The sequence below is a fragment of the Ceratotherium simum genome, chromosome 26 (assembly GCF_057802395.1).
Source record: "Ceratotherium simum simum isolate JZ-2026a chromosome 26, ASM5780239v1, whole genome shotgun sequence".
Taxonomy (NCBI): Eukaryota; Metazoa; Chordata; class Mammalia; order Perissodactyla; family Rhinocerotidae; genus Ceratotherium; species Ceratotherium simum.
Genome location: NC_141925.1, coordinates 38,248,498 through 38,268,472, shown reverse-complemented (window position 1 = coordinate 38,268,472; position 19,975 = coordinate 38,248,498). Strand labels below are relative to the sequence as shown.

Sequence of the window (19,975 nt, the reverse complement as noted above, 5' to 3'; positions counted from 1 at the left end):
TAAGTAATGTATTAATTTTGTAATTAGAGGAACAAGAAGTAAAACACCAGCAGGAGCTGTAATAAATTATGATCTATCCACAAAATAGACTGAAGAGTGTGTGTGTATATGTGAATATATATGTACACATATATTGCCATTGGAAAGGAAGGGTGTAAAGATTATGCTGAAGAGGAACTATTACTACCAACTATACCGAAATAAAGAGGATTATCAGGGAATGCTGTAAACAACTGTATGCCAACAAATTGATAACTTAGATGAAATTGACAAATTTTTATTTTATTTATTTATTTTTAAAAATATTTTATTCTTCTTGTTGCAGTTGTAAATGGGATTGTCTTCTTGAGTTCTCTTTCTGTTAGTTCGTCGTTGGTATATAGAAATGCAACTGATTTCTGTAAGTTGATTTTGTACCCTGCCACTTGGCTGTAGTTGTTGATTATTTCTAATATTTTTCCAATGGATTCTTTAGGGTTTTCTATATATAAGATCATGTCATCTACAAACAGCGAGAGTTTCACTTCTTCGTTGCCTATTTAGATTCCTTTTATTCCTTTTTCTTGCCTAATTGCTCTGGCCAGAACCTCCAGTACTTAGTTGAATAAGAGTGATGAGAGTGGACACCCTTGTCTTGTCCCTGTTTTCATCTTTCTTCACTTTTATTTTTTTTAATTAATTAATTAATTTTTCCCCCAAAGCCCCAGTAGATAGTTGTATGTCATAGCTGCACATCCTTCTAGTTGCTGTATGTGGGACACGGCCTCAGCATGGCCGGAGAAGCGGCGCGTCAGTGCACACCCGGGATCCGAACCTGGGCCGCCAGCAGCGGAGCACACGCACCTAACCGCTAAGCCACGGGGCTGGCCCAAAATTGACAAATTTTTAGAAAGCCAAACTGCCAAAGCTGGTTCAAGAAGAAATGGAAAATCTGAATAGACCTATAAAAAGTAAAGAGATTGGATTAGTAATTGAAAACACTTCCTGCAAAGAAAAGCCCAGGCCTAGATGGCTTACTGGTGAATTCTGCTAAATGTTAAAGAAGAATGTGTACCAATTCTTCACAAACTCTTCCAAAAAAAAATAAAATAAAATAGAACAAGAAGGAACACTTGCCAACTCATTTTATGAGGTCAATATTGCCCTGATACAAAAAAAGACAACACAGAAAAGGAAAACTACAGACCAGTATCCCTTATGAATATAACCGTGACAAAATATTAGCAAACTGAATACAGCAGCACATTAAAAGGATACCTAAGTAGAATTTATCTCAGAATGCAGGGTTGGTTTAACATCTGAAAATCAATTAATGTGCTACGTCATATCAATAGATAAAGGACAATCATCTCAATAGGTGCAGAAAAAGCATTTGACAAAAGCTAACACCCCTTCGTGATAAAAACATGCGGCAAACCAGGATCAGAAGGAAACTTTCCCAACCTAATAAAGGGCATCTACAAAAAACCCACAGCTAACATCATACTCAATAGTTGAAAGACTGAATGCTTTCCCCCTAAGATCAGAAACAAGACAAGGATGCCCACACCTTCTGTTGTATAGGAGATCTTGGGCAGTTAGGCAAGAAAAAGAAAGAAAAGGCATCCAGATTGGAAAGGAAGAAGTAAAACTCTCTCTATTTGCAGATGATATAATCTTATATATAGAAAATTCAAAAGAATACAAAAAAAGATATTAAAGCTAATAAATGTGGGCTGGCCCCGTGGCTTAGCAGTTAAGTGCGCGCGCTCTGCTGCTGGCGGGCCGGGGTTCGGATCCCGGGCACGCACCGACGCACTGCCTCTCCGGCCGTGCTGAGGCCGCGTCCCACATACAGCAACTAGAAGGATGTGCAACTATGATGTACAACTATCTACTGGGGCTTTGGGGAGAAAAAGGGAAAAAAAAAATGGAGGAGGATTGGCAATAGATGTTAGCTCAGAGCCGGTCTTCCTCAGCAAAAAGAGGAGGATTAGCATGGATGTTAGCTCAGGGCTGATCTTCCTCACACACACACAAAAAAAGCTAATAAATGAGTTCAACAAAGTTGCAAGACACAAGTTGAATATACAAAAATCAGTTGTACTTCTGTACACTAGAAATGGACAACCTGAAAATGAAATTGAGAAAACAATTCCATTTGCAATAGCATCAAAAAGAATAAAATAAGTTTAATAAAAGAAGTACAAACCTTATACTCTGAAAATTACAAAACCAAGTTAAAACTAAAGAATACCTAAATAAATAGGAGGATACCTCATGTCTATGGATTAGAAGATTTAATATTGTTAAGATGACAGTAGTCCCCAAATTCACCTACAGATTTGGTGAAATCCCTATCAAAATCCTAGGTGGCTGTTTTGCAGAAATTGACAGGCTGATGCTAAAATTCATATAACAATTTAATACATCCAGAATAGCTAAAACAATCTTGAAAAAGAACAAAGTGGAGGGCTGATGCTTCCCAATTTCAAAACTTACTGCAAAACTATGGTAATTACTATGGTCTAAATGTTTGTGTCCCCCCCCCAAAATTCATACATTGAAATCCTAACCCCCAAAGGTGGTGATATTAGTAGGTGGGGCCTGTGGGAGACACTTAAATCATGATGGTGGAACCCTAATGAGTGGGATTAGTGCCGTATAAGACTCCAGAGAGATCCCTAGTCCCTTCTGCCGTGTGAGGATACAACAAGAAGTCTGCAACCTGGAAGAGAGCCCTCACCCAACTATGCTGGCACCATGATCTCAGACTTTCGGCCTCCAGAACTGTGAGAAATAAATGTTCGTTGTTTGTAAGCTACCCAGTCTATAGTATTTTGTTATAGCAGCCCTAACAGACCAAGAGAGTAATCAAGACAGTGTGGTCATGGCATGAGGAGAGACATGTAGATCAACGGAATAGAACTGAGAGACCACAAATAAGCTCTCACATTTATAGTGAATTGATTTTCAGCAAGGGTGAAAAGTCAATGGGGAAAGAATAGTCTTTCAACAAATGGTGCTGGTACAACTGAATGCAAAGGAATGAACTTGGACCCTTTCTTCACATCACACACAAAAATGAACTCAAAATAGATCATAGACCTAAATGTCTATTTAAGAGCTAAAAGTATAAAAAACCCAAAAGTATAAAACTCTTAGAAGAAAATACAGGAGTAAATCTTTAAGACTTTTGGTTAGGCAAAGCCTTCTTAGACATGACACCAAAAGCACAAGCAACCAAAGAAAATAGATAAATTGGACTTCATCAAAATTAAAAACTTTGGTGCTTGAAGAACACCATCAAGTAAGTGGAAAGACAACTCACAGAATGGGAGAATATTTGCAAACCATGTATGTGATAAGGATATCTTATCTGTAGATATGTAGATATTTATATAGAGAGATATCTATAGATAGGGGTATTTAGACTATTTAAAGAATTCTCACAACTCATTAATAAAAAGGCAAATAACCCAATTAAGAAATGGGCAAAACAGGGGCCGGCCCCGTGGCGTAGTGGTTAAGTTCAGCGCGCTCTGCTTCGGTGGCCCGGGTTCACAGGTTCGGATCCCAGGCATGGACCTACACCACGTGTCAACCATGCTGTGGCAGGTGACCCACATACAAAACTTAGAGGAAGATTGGCACAGATGTTAGCTCAGGGCTAATCTTCCTCAAGCACAAAAAGAGGAAAATTGGCCACAGATGTTAGCTCAGGGCGAATCTTGCTCAGCAAAAAAAAAAGAAATGGGCAACACAATCTAAATAGAAATTTCTCCAAAGAAGATATACCAATAGCTAATAAGCACATGAAAAGATGCTCAAAATCATTAGTGATCAGAGAAATGTAAATTAAAACCACAGAGACAGATAATAAGTATTAGTGAGGATGTGGAGAAATCAGAACTTCTGGTGGGAATATCAAATGGTGCAGATGCTGTAGAAACAATCTGGCAGTTCCTAAAATGTTAAACATATAATTTAGCAACTCCATTCATAGGTTTACAACAAGAGAAATAAAATATATGTCTACACAACAACTTGTACAGCATTATTCACAATAGCCAAAAAGTGGAAACAACCCAAATGTCCACCAGCTGATAAATGGATAAAGAAAATGTGGTACATCCATACAATGGAATATTACTCAGTTCTGAAAAGGAATGAAGTACTGATTCATGCTATGACATGGATGAACTTTAAAAACATTATGCTAAATGAAAGAAGCCAGTCATAAAATACCACATATTATATGATTCCATTTATATGAGATGTGCAAATAGGCAAATCCACAGAGACATAAAGACATAAAGTAGATTAGTGGTTGCCTAGGACTGGTGGGGTTTGAGGCCAGATGAAGAGTGACTGCTAATGGGTGTAGGATTTTGGGGGGATGATGAAAATGTTCTAAAATTGATTGTGGTGATGATTGTACAACCCCGTGAGTATGCTAAAAGCCATCGAATTATACACTTTAAATGGATGAATTGTATAGTATATGAATTATATCTTGATGAAGCAGTTATATTAAAATATACTAAGTGAAAAGTTTGCAGAACCATATATATTATATGAATATATTTTTGTAAAATAATATATTTACAAGTTCCTAATATAACACTATAATCTTAAAAATTAGCAAAATTTGTGAAGCAGTGGAAAAGAGACATTGGTGTATTTTCTCTTGATATAGTAGTTTTAATCAACTTACAGATCTGGTGACAAAATTTCTTAACAGTAATTAATATCACCTCATTGATAAAATAGTAATATCAGTAGCATTTATTGCATCCCTTTTGTATGTCAACATTATACTGAATTCTTTTTCTTTTCTCTTTTTTTTTTGCTGAGGAAAATTCGCCCTGAGCTAGCATCTGTTGCCAATCTTCCTCTTTTTGCTTGAGGAAGATTTGCCCTGAGCCAACGTCCGTGCCAGTCTTCCTCTATTTTGTATGTGGGTCACCACCACAGCATGACCCCCATCGAGTGGTGTAGGTCTGCGCCTGGGAACTGAACCCAGGCCGCCGAAGCAGAGCGCACTGAACTTAACCACTAGGCCATGGGGCTGGCCCCGTGCTGAATTGTTAACGTGAATTTTGTCCTTTGTTTTTTGCAACACCTGATGATGTCGCTGTGTTTTCTGTCACTCTCCCCTTGCTTTCTATTCTCCAACATACCAAAGTTTACATTTACAAAATTGTATTACCAGAATATCAAAAATGCGCCCTTCCTCTTGTTGTTGTTGTTAGCAGTAGCTATAAAGAGAAAAACTGTAGGTCTTAATATGAATTGGTATTTATGTGGTCCTATACAGTTATAGAAGCATATTGATAAATCCATCTGTCTGTATTTAAGTAAGATTTTAAAATTAAACTAAAATATTTTGTATTTTGTTACGATTGATTCCCAATTGGAGGAGAAAAAACTTTTTAGTTACTTGTCGGTTGTTTTGTTTAATGTAGTACTAAATCGGAAAGATAATCATTGGCAAAGATAATTTTTAGAATTTTTTTTTTTCTATTGCAAATATAGACTAGTGTCTCAGTCAGTTTGGGCTGCTATAACATACCATAGAGTAGATGGCTTAAACAACAAACATTTATTTCTCACAGTCTGGAGGCTGGAAAAGCCTAAGATCAAAGTGCCAGCAGATTCAGTTCTTGGTGAGGGCCCTCTTCCTGGCTTGTAGACAGCTGCCTTCTTGGTGTGTCCTCACATGGAGAGCAGAGTGAGAGCAAGCTCTGTGGTCTCTTCTAAGGGCACTAACCCCATCATGAGGAGCCCCCTCATGACTTCCTCTAAACCTAAGCACTTCCCAAAGGCCCCACCTCCAAATACCATTGTGTTGGGGGTTAGGGCTTCAATGTAGGAATTTGCGGGGGGAGGGGGCCGCAATTCAGTCCGTAGCAACTAGCTCTGGTGAAAATCTTGTCCATAAATGCTAACCCTAGCATTTTTTATTTGTTTTAGTATTATGTGCCAAGAACCTTGCAAAGAAAGACTTCTTCAGTAAGTAAACACCCATTTTTGCTCTCTTACAATATTAATATTCTTCACATATTTCTGAAATGTTGAACTTTTTAAAAAACACTGGGTGTATTCTCGTAAAAGTCCTGCCCTTTACTGAACAGAAATTCATGGTTTGACAAACTTCATTTCCCAGTTGACTACAACAAAGAGGCTCCTTAGCTCAAGGCCCAGAATTTATAACTCATGCAAGACAAACTGTCTCTCTCAGTCCCTGTTCCGGCCACACCCTGTGTTCTCTGTCTTCCCACCCATTAATATATTGCTTTCTGCTGGATGAAGCATTCTCAGCTCAAATAGAAAAGAGACATTTTTCTGTGAAATAGTTGGGTTTGAGTAAAATTGTTAGTTAAATTTTATAAATTAAATCACATTTTAAAAGTCTTGTAATTAAAGGAAATGTAAAAAATAAACAGAGGATCCATTTCTCAAGGAAAGAATTACCCCCTAACTTACAAAATTCACCTACTATAAAGTAGGCGCCTGCAGCATGAAATTCTGCACACTCTCTGATGCTCGTGAGAACGCTGCTCAGTTCTTCAGTGGTGTTATTCACACTTTAGAGATGACGAAACGCAGGCTCTCAGGCTTTATTCAGGCAACTAGGAAGCTCCCGAGTGGTGGCTCACATCCAGGTCTGACTCTAAAACTCTTCCCTGGCCACCTGTCTGATCTCACAAACCTGTCTGATTCATGCTCCAGCATTTAGGAACTTACTGAATTAAGACTTGGGGAATACTTGCTTCCATAGATAAAGCAAAGATCAGTAAACAAGATTGCTAGTATTACTATCTTTTAGAAGGTATAAATACAATTAATTACAGACACCTTTTCCTCCATTTAATTTGCCCCCCTTAGTGATCATCAGAAATGGAAATTTGAATTTAAGCCTATTTTTATAGTTTTCTAGCCTCCAAAAATCTGACGGTGATGTCGTACTGGGTTGCCTTTCTTAGAAACCTAAATGGAATTATCTTATTTTGCTGATCGAAACAAACCTTAAATTAGAGACTAAAATGTACCAGGGTAATCTTTACCGAAGTAGATGATCTTGAAGCGCCCTTTAGCCTGCAAGACTGTGTTCTGTGTCACAGTGATAGATCTGTAGTCTCATCCAGGTGTGGCTGTCCCCTCTCCTCTAGGACTCCCTGACCCTTTTGCAAAGATTGTTGTGGACGGATCTGGGCAGTGCCACTCAACGGACACTGTGAAAAACACATTGGACCCGAAGTGGAACCAGCACTACGATCTGTGAGTTGAATATTCTGTGCTCATAGAATTTGGGGAGCGGCAGGAAGGTGGGTATCTAGTTTTTAGGAGAAGGATTTAATAAAAATAAAAGTTTAAAAAAAGGATTACTAACTTCACATTGATAACAAAAGTGGGTGGCCAAATGAATACATATTGCCTAATTTTAGAATTCATATATTTGAAAGTTCTTGCATTTGACATTTTCCTAGATTTTTACGGTTTGCTTCTGTAACTGTGATCCTCAAACATTTCAATCTCCTGGTCATTTTAACAGGAAAAAAGGGCCATAGCTCAGGTGCTCTCTATGCTACTGATTTTTCATTGAAACCCCAAACCTGGTTGTAGAGTTTTTACTTTAAAAATGCATAATTATTATACATATTTATTATGTAAATATATATTATTATATATATTTCTGTTCATTTTTTAAAATTTTGCCTTTTTGTACAAATATATTTTATGCAAGAGAATATATAGTTTGGGAATGCAAACTGGTGCAGCCTCTATGGAAAACGGTATGGAGATTCCTCAAAGAATTAAAAATAGAAATACCCTATGATCCAGCCATCCCATTACTGGGAATCTATCCAATGAACCTGAAATCAACAATCCAAAGAGGCTTATGCACCCCTATGTTCATTGCAACATTATTCACTATAGCCAAGAAGTGGAAGCAACCTAAGTGTCCCTCGACTGACGATTGGATCAAGAAAATGTGGTATATATATACCATGGAATACTACTCAGCCATAAAAAAAGACAAAATCGTCCCGTTTGCAACAACACAGATGGGCCTGGAGGGTATTATGTTAAGTGAAGTAAGCCAGAAAGAGAAAGACAAACACTGTATGATCTCACTCATATGTGGAATATAAACCAACACATGGACAGAGAAAACTGTATTGTGGTTACCAGGGGCAATGGGGGTGGGGGGTGTGCACAAGGGGTGAAGGGAGTCATATATATGGTGATGGACAAACAAAAATGTACAACCCAAAATTTCACAATGTTAAAAACTATTAAAACATCAATAAAATAAATAAATAAATAAAACAAAAAAACAACAAAACAGTGACAGAAAACAGATTAGGGGTTGCCAGGGCCTGAGGGAGAAATGGGGAGTGAGTGCTTTTAAAACAAGGTTTCCTTTTGGAGAATGAAATATTCTGAACCAGACAGTGGTGATGGATGCAGAGCATTGTGAATGTACTTAATGCTCATGAAGTGTACAATTTAAAATGAGACAAAATAAATTGTTAAAAGATAAAAATGCATTATTATTATACATATTTATTATGCAAATATATATTATCATATATCTGTTCATTTTTAAAAGTTTTGCCTTTGCTAGTACAAATGTATTTTATGCAAGAAAATATATAGTTTGGTGTGAATGTATATAAGCCTACGTACCATCAGACAATTTCTTATATTCATTCATAAAATCTACTGCACTTTGAAAACCATTATTTTATAAGTATGTTTTCATATCCCTGCTAAGAAATTTTCGTCAAAGTAATACTGAGTGATTATTGGTTTTTATTAACACAAATTGTACTGGGTTTGGGTGGGAGTTTTAGTAGTTGGATTCTCAGACTCAAGTTCAGTTAGACTAAGGTACCATTAAGTAGCCTGGAAAGTGGTTGTTAATCCTTGTCCTGAAAGCTCCCCTCTATGGTTGATTTGCCTTGAGGGTAAGTGGGGGTTTAATGTATGAGTTAGAACCCTTTAGTGTGCTTTGGATGGGTCTATGGGTTTATAAGGAGGCCCTTGTTGCAAACTAGTATTCTATATTGAGTCTAGTTGGGAGGAATTAATGAATCATGTCATTGTCCTTTGGAACAATTAAAATATAGTAAATCTCTGTTATAAGATTGTTATCATCATGTGGTTATCTACATTTGCTTCTTATATAACCGGTGGTGGTCCTTTTCCCAGCCCACTGAAGTTAGTAGACGTATATTTATGGAGTGCCTGTTACATGTGGATATAGAGCCAATATTGCCTTAAAAGGATTCATCTGTACTCACAAGTTAATCAAATAAAATCTCAGTGGGCTCTCATAATTCAGAAATACAATGAAAATGAGTTTGCATGTTGTTTTCAGATATGTTGGGAAAACCGATTCTATAACCATCAGCGTGTGGAACCACAAGAAAATTCACAAGAAGCAGGGAGCTGGCTTCCTGGGCTGTGTGCGGCTGCTCTCCAACGTCATCAGCAGATTAAAAGATACTGGATGTAAGAACCAAACGCTTTTCTGCCTCTTAATGCAACTGAAGAAGGCTTATGAGGCATCATTTTTTTATTTTTCGAATACTGAATACAGAATTCCTGCCTTCCTCTCTAGTTAACATTTCCCTGGGTTAAGTTTTGAATTGTTTGTTTGCAGACCAGCGTTTGGATCTATGCAAACTAAATCCCTCAGATACTGATGCAGTTCGTGGCCAAATAGTGGGTAAGAACTTTCTCCTCTGTATAAAGAGATGCTTTTACAGAACTTAATATTCAACTCTTCATCACTGAGAAAACACATGTGGGCACTGACAGTGGTGACATACTTTGAAGGACAAACCACAAACGGGGCCATCTCTTTAGTACTAAAAAGTTTCATCTTGGGTGGTTCTTATTATTTTACCTAATTCCCTTCATCCTGTCATTCAAAGTTGAGTTAAAATGACAAAAAGATTCAGGATTATAATTTTAGTCATCACATTAATGGACAATTAATTTGTCATTGTATTATCCAAGTGTAGATGCTAAGAATGGTGCCCACATATGCAAGAGTTGAGAAGTAGTTTCTTCGTAAATGTAAAAGACCCATCGTATATGAAAAAGGCAAAGATAATTTCTGAAGACTTCCGTGTAATATGATGTTTTAGAGTCAGGGGATTGAATTCTTTAGAATGAAAGAATAAAATGTGCTAATGTTACAAAGTGTTGACTGGAGGTATTCTGTTGGAAGTGATTTATCGAAGTAGCTCATCCTATTATCCACCCCATTTTTATTAGCATTTTAGGGTAACTCATGTCGATTGTATGCATTGCAAAGAATCAAAACATAGTATTTCAGCAGCACACCAGAGTGACTTATGACCCCGAATGTTTTAGGTATTGTGTTACGTAGACTTGACCCAAGATAAATGAACAGTGGGTATACATCCTGAAAACTATCATAATGAAAAAGTTCTCACTTAATACTCTTCTGTTTGTGATTTCTTCTTTTCTTTGTGGAAGGATGTCGAGGGGAAGAACAAATGACTGGAAGCAACTTTATAAATGTGTTTGTGGTTCATAGCAGGGATAGAAAATATTTAGATCCATCTAGACTTCGCAAATACTGAAAGTGCTCTCTGTGTCCTTATTAAACATAAGTCAAAATCTTCTTAAAAATAAGGTAACTTAGAGGAAGTGAATATCGTATTCTGTTATTTTTGTGGAGAGCGTGAAAAACACAGCACCTCTTCCTGCTCCACATTTACAAGGAATGTTCGAAGCAGTATGTGGTGGTTGCAACTACTGGAGTAAAATGCTTCGTACTTGAAAGCATAGGAATATATGTGTGTATGTATATACCTATGCCTCACTTTTTTCATAATATTGTACGTATATTATACATTCACAATGGCTCACTGTATTACAATTGTATAAAATACCACTGGATTTTAATGCAAGACATTCTTTTCTGTTTTAGTCAGTTTACAGACACGAGACAGAATAGGCACTGGAGGGTCTGTGGTAGACTGCAGAGGACTGTTAGAAAATGAAGGGTACGTATCCCCGTGGCGATGCTGCTGAGTTCTCTGCTGCCTTAGGCTCTCGCTGTTTTTGAAAGTATCCTTCACACCTTTTCACTGTGCTGAATGCTTGAGATGCAGGAAAGGACTTTGGGATAAAACTGGGATCCAGTTTCCTCGTCTATAAAGGAAGCTGTAAGACTAGTGGGTTGGTGCCCAAAAGACTCAGGATCCTATTTAAAGAGGTTCCCACTGGCCAAAGATGGGACAGTTTGAGCATCAATAAGAATTATAACTGCAATGGATTGAAATACATCAAATATATTAAAAATCCTTGAGTTCATAATGATACAGGGAGGAAAAAAAAACTTCAAACACTGAAAAAAAAAACCACCGATAAAAACCATCAAAAACTCTCATTGGTCACTATCACATTTTGTGATCCCCAGTAAATTAATGGAGCTGGGCAATAATCATTAATAGTTGCTAACAACATCACAAAAGAGAGAGAGTCTGACATGAACATACCTCTTGGAAATGCCGGGGACGGGGGAACGTGTTGCACAGCCCCGAGAGAAGGCAGTTAAGCACTGTCCAGAAGAGGGGCCCTCTGTAAAGTGTGGAAGGCACAGCCCAGGGTCTTCAACAGATGCATTGTAGGAAAAATAAATAAAAAGGAAGAGAACCTATAAATTAATAATAAAAGAGACCTAAGAGCCATACCTATTAAATGCGATGTGTGGACCTCATTTGGATCCTGATTAATGAGACAATTGACTGGAGAAATTTGCACACTGACTGATATTTGATGATATTAAAAAAAACAAATGTATATTTTTTTAGTCATGATAATGGAAAAAGTCCTTATCTTCTAGAAGTGTATACTGAAATATTTAAGGATGAAATCGTAAAATGTTGGGGTTGGTTTCAGAATAATCCAGTGGAGGGAGAAATTGGAAGAATAGCCACGAGATGATCATTGTGTAGCTGGGTGATTAGTCCAGGGGATTCATTGAACTAGGCTCTCTATTTTTGTATAAATTTTAAATTTTTCAATGTAAAATGTTTTTGAAAAGTACTTGCTTATAAGGGAAAATAGACTAGTACATTGTCTTAAATTATTCAGGGGGTGAAGATTTGTGTTAAAGAGTACTTAAAGTCATTGCAGTATTTTTTGTAACTAGGAGTTCTTTTATAGAATAAAGTTACAAGGCAAATGGAGTATTTGGATTTGATTTCAAATCAAGAAAAATGAAACCTCGTTTCATGAGCTCCTGGTGCAACGTTGGTTTTTTTCCAATCATTCAGCTCCACCCGAGGATGAAATCCCTCAGGTGGCCTCCGTGGCACTTTACATATGGCTTCTTTTGGCCACTTGTGCCTCATGAAAAGTCTGTTTATTTAAATAGGACAGGATGAATTTTATGAAACTAAGCACTTGGGACAGTCTATATTGTTCAAGAAAAGCAAAATAAACAGATATGAGAGCATCGCATTGAATTGTAAGGTACTTGTCTTGGGCTGGTGTTCCCATGCGTGCTGCATTCTCCTCCCTTTCAGAACGGTGTATGAAGACTCAGGGCCTGGAAGGCCGCTCAGCTGCTTCATGGAGGAACCAGCCCCTTACACAGATGGTACTGGTGCTGCTGCGGGTGGAGGGAACTGCAGGTTTGTGGAATCCCCAAGTCAAGATTCAAGACTTCAGGCACAGCGACTACGGAATCCTGAGGTCCGAGGGTCACTACAGACACCTCAGAACCGACCCCATGGCCACCAGTCACCAGAACTGCCCGAAGGCTATGGTGAGAGAATTCACCCTGCCATCCCAAGTGTTATTGCAATGTGTCAGAGAGCTTTAATTCTTTGAACCTTTTTTTAGTAACTTGTACACGCCTTTGCTGCCGATGTTGGCAGAGCTGTGCCATACGATGGTTATGTCAGTGTAAAGACAAGTAACCAGAAAAAGCCAGTGATAAATCTTGCTCATCATGAATTTGTCAGCACTTGCTCCAATCTCCCAGTTTAGCAATAGTGTGAAAATTTTGGGCAAATGAATACCAAAGAAAACCAAGAGGATGCGGGGGCTAGATGAGGGTATTTGTAGTGCTCTGTGATTTGAATGTGGAGAGGACAGCGTGGGGTGGAAGTGAAAAGAAGCGATCATTTAACAACCACGGAGGGAGAACCTAAATGAAGGAGGCAAGATCATACCAGAAGAGCGAGCATGTGGAGATAACAGAGGGCAAGGTAAGGTCAGTCCTGAGGTGTAGATCCACATACAACATCTCAGGGGGGTGTGGCTGAATAAGAACACTGCCTCCCCAGGCGTGAATGGGAGGAAGTGAGATCCACCCAATTGTTCACATGGGCTTGTGAGGTGAGGAAGTCAGACAGAAGTTAACCACTGCCCTTTCGAATCCTCTTCTCAGTGATTTTAAAGAATGTTGAAAGGAAGCTTAGATTCTGTGCTTAGAGGATTGGTTGAAAACTTTCCTTGCAATTGAATTGAACTAATTGCATCCCCCAATTGCTTATGCAGAGCAAAGAACAACAGTGCAGGGGCAAGTGTACTTTTTGCACACACAGACTGGAGTTAGCACGTGGCACGACCCCAGGATACCAAGGTAGGTTTTCTAAAATTCGCACCATCAAAGCCGGTTTTCCAGTGGTTGCCTGGACCGCCCCCCTACCCTGGATTGTGGATGATAGAGCCCCTTAGATTTGAAGATGTAAACTTGGAAGAGTGGCAGTGCAAAGAGCGTGTCTGACTCAGGCTCTCTGGGTGAGCGTCCCAGCTCTGCTGCCCCCTCCAGACTCTCCACCTGGTAGATGGCAGCTGCTGTAACTCAAGTGGGTCCTTTAGAAAGCAATCCTGTATCTTGAAATCAGATCACTTGACTGAAAAAGACCCTCACCCCTAGATTAGATCAGATGTGCTCTTACTTGAAAAGTAAACCCTTCACGACGTGTTGCTCTCATTTTAAACTAAAAGTATTGATGGATGAATTGATATGATGTCTGGGATTTGCTTCAAATAATTGGGCTGGGGGAGTCAATAGGGGTATATTTGAAACAGGCTGATGATGAGTTGATAATTGTTGAAGTTGGTTATTCATTGTGGTCTCTCTCTACTTTTTTATATGCTTAAAATTTTCCATAATAAAAAGTTAAAAAGGAAATATAAAGACTCTATTACCCTTTCTCTCTTCTACTTTACTGTCCCTATTGCCTCAGTCCCTTGGGGACCATTCCTGGGGGAGATGAAGCTTTTCTATACGAATTCCTTCTACAAGGCCATACATCTGAGCCCAGGTCAGAGAGACCCCCACCCCCACCCCATAATGGAGTTAAGTTTCTTTTTTTCTTTGCTTTGCTTTCCCTTTTTTTCTTTTTTTAAAATTTTTGTGTTTTAGAATAGCATTACTACCTAATAACATTTTTAGTAATGCTCATTACCTTTTTATTCATAATTTATTTCATCTGAGAACAAGCTTCTTGTCTTTGATTTTCCAAGTCTATGTTGAATTTACGATTCCATATCTATAATTAGAATGAAAATATTACCTGCAAATGAATGAGGTATCTCTTTGGTGCCTACTATAAGAAATGTGAGGCTTTTGTGCTAATTAGAAGAGCATCTTGGTCAGTAATGCTGTGCTCCCATGTGACTGTAGATTGTATTGAGATAATTAATCAAGAGGTAGAATTAGAAACACTCGCTTAACAAAGCTGACTAGAAAATGAGAATGCCTTTTCCCGGGGCAACTATTTAGAATTGTGAGATTTCAAGTGCATGTTAATACATCCCCTTTAGCTTTAAAAAACTTGTGCTGTCTGGGAGCTTTTCAATGAAGAAACCTTTCTGACCTTGAGCATTTAATTTAACTTTGTTCAGGAAGCATTCAGATACTTCCTACTATTTTGGCCCTCTTGCGTGTAAGAGATGACATTGCCCGGTAGACAGTGTTCCCTATCATGGTTATAAGCTCTGAAGGTTCAGTTTTGATCTGTCAGATTTTGCTGCCTCTTGCAGCACAGAGGCCTGGACTCAGTGGGAGTTTGGCGTAAGTAGTACCATGACTGTCCCTTTAGCAGAACTGGGACATGGCCGTGTTGATAAGGGACTCCTGTGGTTCCTCTCGCTGAAGTTTTGGTCTTATGCCTCCATACGCAGATGGACAAACCTCTCTGTATCTTCCATTTTGGTAGAGACCTTAACAGTGTGAATTGTGATGAACTTGGACCACTGCCACCAGGTTGGGAAGTCAGAAGTACAGTTTCTGGGAGAATATATTTTGTAGATCATAATAACCGAACAACCCAGTTTACAGACCCAAGGTTACACCACATCATGAAGTAAGACTTTTACAAAATCTTTGTTGACCTCTTACATTTACAATTTAATGTTTTCTAATATGTTTCTTAATTTATCTGCTGTATTGTTTGTTAGTGGGGAGTAAGCATAAGCAAAATATGATCAATATTTGGTGGCAATGGCATGTTTTAAACTCTCAAGTGAGCTGTGAGCAGTACTGGAGCGTATGTTGTTGCCACGCTCTTCTTGCTTGCAGCCTAAAGACAATTCACCACGACGGCAGGTCAGGCAACTTCTGAACGAGCTTCCGCGCGCAGCGCTCTGATGAAGTGCGTGGCCCTTAGAGTGAGGAGCAGTGAGATGAGGTTGTTCCTTAGTGCCCGCTCGTCACTGTCTGGAAGGGCTCCGCAGTCCATGGGGCTGCCTGCCGGAGCCTTTTCCTTTGCCCGCCGTTCCTGCATAACTTGGAACTGGGAATTATCTGGGATCCCACATTCAGTGTTCCAGGTGTGTGGTGTTCTCAGAACCTAAGAGCCCACCTAGCTCTTCTCATTGACAGCTGACATTAGTGGCAAAACTTGAACAAGACCAATGTCACATTGTCCCTCTACTCGCTCTAGTCGTTTTATTTTACTGGAATTTTGCTTTTAGTGAGTGGGCTGAGAAATCTCTTGGTTATGAAAACGAGCAATAGTTAGATTTCACTTGAGTTCTTTGCTCTTGTGCGTATTGCCCGCCTCCACGATAATCTGCTTTTAAAATTTTTCGCGTTAACTCCATTGAATTCTAACCGCCAAGGCGCATCTAATGGTGTATTGGTCGGTCTCGTAGATACATATGAGATGCGTGATGAATGAGAGCAATTTCTGTTTTTATTTATAGCAGTGATAATGTGTGAGGTAAGCCATGTTTGGAATTGGGCTATCTCCTTTATTGTATCCTAGGCCTATATTTAGGCTAATGGTGGCCACCAGCAGTTTTTACATATCTATGTACATAGTTATGTCGTCAGAGAAAAAAGTTCGAAGTTCTGTGTAATGAACTCTCTTCTTAGCCCCTTTAGTAGGGAGGCAGCGGGGGGAATTGCTTGCAGCTCCCTTGGCCACTGCTTTTGGAGTGACTTGGATGCTTCTGTTCTTCTCAAGTCACCAGTGCCAACTCAAAGAGCCCAGCCAGCCGCTGCCATTGCCCAGTGAGGGCTCTGTGGAAGACGAGGAGCTTCCCGCCCAGAGATATGAAAGAGATTTAGTCCAGAAACTGAAGGTCCTCAGACACGAACTTTCACTTCAGCAACCCCAAGCTGGGCATTGCCGCATCGAAGTTTCCAGAGAAGAAATATTTGAGGTATGGAATTCAGTGCCACTAGCAAGTCAGGCATAGACTTTTCGTCCCTGTGAACAGAGAGGGAGTTCTTCTTTCTGTTTGGTATTTTAGGTGTCGATTTTATTGCTCAGTGAATTGCAAGGGTTTATCAGGACCAAAGGCTGTGTAGAGAGAGGGAACTGTATTTTCTTCTATGGGAAAAGTTTAAAAACTAGATAGCTTCTGAGGTGAAACCTAGAGATTTGTACAGACACTAGTTCTAATTAATATTGTAAATCCCCTTCACTGTGCAGATTATATATTCCTGCAACCTGCATGATTTCCTCAGAACCAGTCATTCCTTCTGCTGTTGCCTTGAACGGAATTTCATGTAATGGCACTGCCTCCTCAGAGAAGCTTAGTGGCCAAGGGGCCACCCTGTTGTCTCTTCTGGAAATAGGAAGATCAGATGGTTCCTGGAAAGGGTCCTATCCTTTATGCAGCAACTCTGTGGGGTCAGGGTCCCTAAACAGGCAGGGCTGTCTTGTCGCAGGGCCCTTTTCTCAAGGAAAATATGATCATAAGGTAAAATCTCAACTGTGTTTGGGCCATATCCTGCCTTCCTTTGTGGAATTATTGGCACAAGTGATCGAATGAGCCTGGGTAAGCACTGAACACAGATTCTCACCGGGCTCTAGCAGCTGAGGGAGGCGTGGAGGGTGAGTCCCATGGCTGTAGCAGCCCAGCGGCCTTCTCCACAGCGAAGGGCACTGAGGAAGCACCCAGGGCCATGCTTGATGCTCGTGCACAGCCAGTATTGGATGAGTGTCTGCATCAGCTAAAGTGCCCAGTTTTGCCCATTAGACAGTCTTGAATGGTTGGCAGGGATAGAAAAGAGCTGAATTATTGACATTTTGCTGCCAGATCATTTCCACTCAACATCCTCTTTCCCTCTTGGGATGGTAGGGTTTGAATTACATTAAATTGAAAGCATGAAAAAATTCTTAAGTGCCTTATCACTGAAATATCTACAGACATTTAGTTAGTTCCACTGAACATGGTGAATCTGAGGGACTGCTGGGCTGGCCACATGTTTTCTGTGTTTCTGGTAAGCTATTGTATGTCTTACTTAAACTCTTGTTTGCTTTTTGAGTCAGTGGGAATCATGTGATTTTTCACTTCAGATATAAAAACAGACTCAGAATTCTTTTAATATTCAGACTCTCTAGTAACATCTTTTTGGTTAAAATATATAAATTGTTCACAGTATGGACACATTAAAATTAATCTGTGTGGACAAAATCAACTCTAGTGAGGACGTTTGTTCTTAAGTCATTAGTGATTGGGCTGAAAATATAATATCTTTATTTCCTTTAGGTACTGTATTACCTGGCATGTATTTGCTTTGCTGTTGTTTCTGAGGGAGAGACAGTGGGAGAAAAGATTATGGAAGCAGCAATGTACTAGATGCCAAATAAACATTCTGAATAGGAATCAGATAGAGCTCGGATTTGAATGAATTATTTATTCGGGTTCCATTATCAATAACCTTTAATTTTTTTATAACTTTAAGAATAAGAAAAGTTCTTCTTAGGGCCGGCCCCGTGGCTTAGTGGTTAAGTGCACACGCTCCGCTGCTGGCGGCCCCTGGTTCGGATCCCGGGCGCGCACTGACGCACCGTTTCTCCGGCCATGCTGAGGCTGCGTCCCACATACAGCAACTGGAAGGATGTGCAACTATGATGTACAACTATCTACTGGGGCTTTGGGGGAAAAAAATAAATAAAATTTAAAAAATAAATAAATAAATAAATAAACTGAGCATTTGTTTAAAAAAAAAAAAAAGAAAAGTTCTTCTCTCTGAATCTGTACTTTTGATATGTAGGAGTCTTATCGCCAGATAATGAAGATGCGACCAAAAGACTTGAAAAAACGACTGATGGTGAAATTCCGTGGAGAGGAAGGTTTGGATTACGGTGGAGTGGCGAGGTGAGATGCTGATTTATTCACCCTTTCTGCCACATGGATTCCAGCAGAGCTGTAATAAAGTATTTTCAGAGAGAAGTTGTTTGCCCCTTTCTGGTGTCTGTCTTGGAGCGGTCAGGACCTCAGCAAGCTTTCTTAGAATAAGGATTCCTAAGAGCATGTGCACACTAGCATCTTGCCATCACCTTTCAGAATGTACGTGATTTTCACCATTCATTTACTTCTTGTAAAGCGAGAATTCAACTTTTAGACTTAGCCCCTTCTTCATCTGGCATCTCTGAACCTGAAACACGAAGGACCTGCTCCTGGAGTTAATCTGGGAGGCAGTCTGCTTTTGTCATTAGAGGACTTTCAGTGGTGTGAGGAAGGCATGTAAATTGCATTTGTATCAAAGGAATTGTGTAAAATGAAATTTTGGTCAAAATAATTCATGCAAATGATTTTAAAAATAGAATATAGTAATGAAAAGCTACCATTTCCTGTTTTACCTCTTTTCACCTTCAAAACAACTGCTTTTTTGCTCTTTGAACTGTTTCTTTAATAGGTGCCTGTATATCGCTAAATTGATTGAATTCAGATATTATCTATTGATTTCATGATTTATGGTCATAGACACAGATAGACTGGATAATGGTTGTGAGAATCTAATTTAATACTCTCACATCCCAGTTTAGTCATATCAATATTTTTAGATCGTCTATCATTCATTGTCTTTGGAACTTTACATAATGTGTTTTCACCATTAGTTTTTGATTCATCAAATGGAGACATTCTCAACCTCTCTTTTTCATAAGAAAAGGATATTAATACTCCTAAGTTTCCCTTCAGCATTCTTTCTACCTTTACCTCTTACATTCTGTCATCTGTAATGTTACTTTTATATTGTCAAGATTGAAGATTTGTGTTCTGTTCTGTAACCAAAATTAAGTAAGTTTCCTGTGCTTGTCTACCTATTATTTGTAAGAGCTAAAAATCAATACGTTGTTTATATTATTATGACAATGTAAATGTTGTTTGCTGAGGGGTTAAGTGGTATTCTATAATTTATTTTATCCTTTTGAACAAATTTTAATTTTTCCAACAATTTCTTCTTTTTCTTTTTTTTTTCTAAAACCATACTTTGCCTTTATTACCCCATCAAACTTCATCTTTTGCCATCCTCCACCTACCCTTTTTCCTCCATGTATCTCCCTCGTGAAGACTGTCCATCTGACTGATGATTCTCTAGGCCTTCTGCACAGTTCTCATCATGGGACTTCACTGCTTTCCTGGGTTAGAGCCATTGTCTTGTGGATCCCATAGCTTTCTCTTTCTTGGCTTACTCCTTTGTGTTACTGGAGTATATCCTCAACTAGCTTTCTTAGAAAGGGTG

The 19,975-nt window shown here is 39.0% G+C and overlaps 1 protein-coding gene across 1 annotated transcript in view; it reads left to right on the top strand.

Moving 5' to 3' along the window:
* Nucleotides 1-19,975, top strand: part of SMURF1 (SMAD specific E3 ubiquitin protein ligase 1) — a 127,453-nt gene that overhangs the window by 91,555 nt on the left and 15,923 nt on the right. Inside the window, exons 3-13 of the mRNA XM_087449237.1 lie at nt 326-400; nt 5,956-5,994; nt 7,155-7,263; nt 9,371-9,504; nt 9,656-9,721; nt 10,958-11,033; nt 12,561-12,802; nt 13,540-13,624; nt 15,210-15,356; nt 16,461-16,659; nt 18,503-18,606. Coding sequence (XP_087305363.1) covers nt 326-400; nt 5,956-5,994; nt 7,155-7,263; nt 9,371-9,504; nt 9,656-9,721; nt 10,958-11,033; nt 12,561-12,802; nt 13,540-13,624; nt 15,210-15,356; nt 16,461-16,659; nt 18,503-18,606 — 1,276 coding nt within the window. The remainder of the gene's footprint in view (nt 1-325; nt 401-5,955; nt 5,995-7,154; nt 7,264-9,370; nt 9,505-9,655; nt 9,722-10,957; nt 11,034-12,560; nt 12,803-13,539; nt 13,625-15,209; nt 15,357-16,460; nt 16,660-18,502; nt 18,607-19,975) is intronic.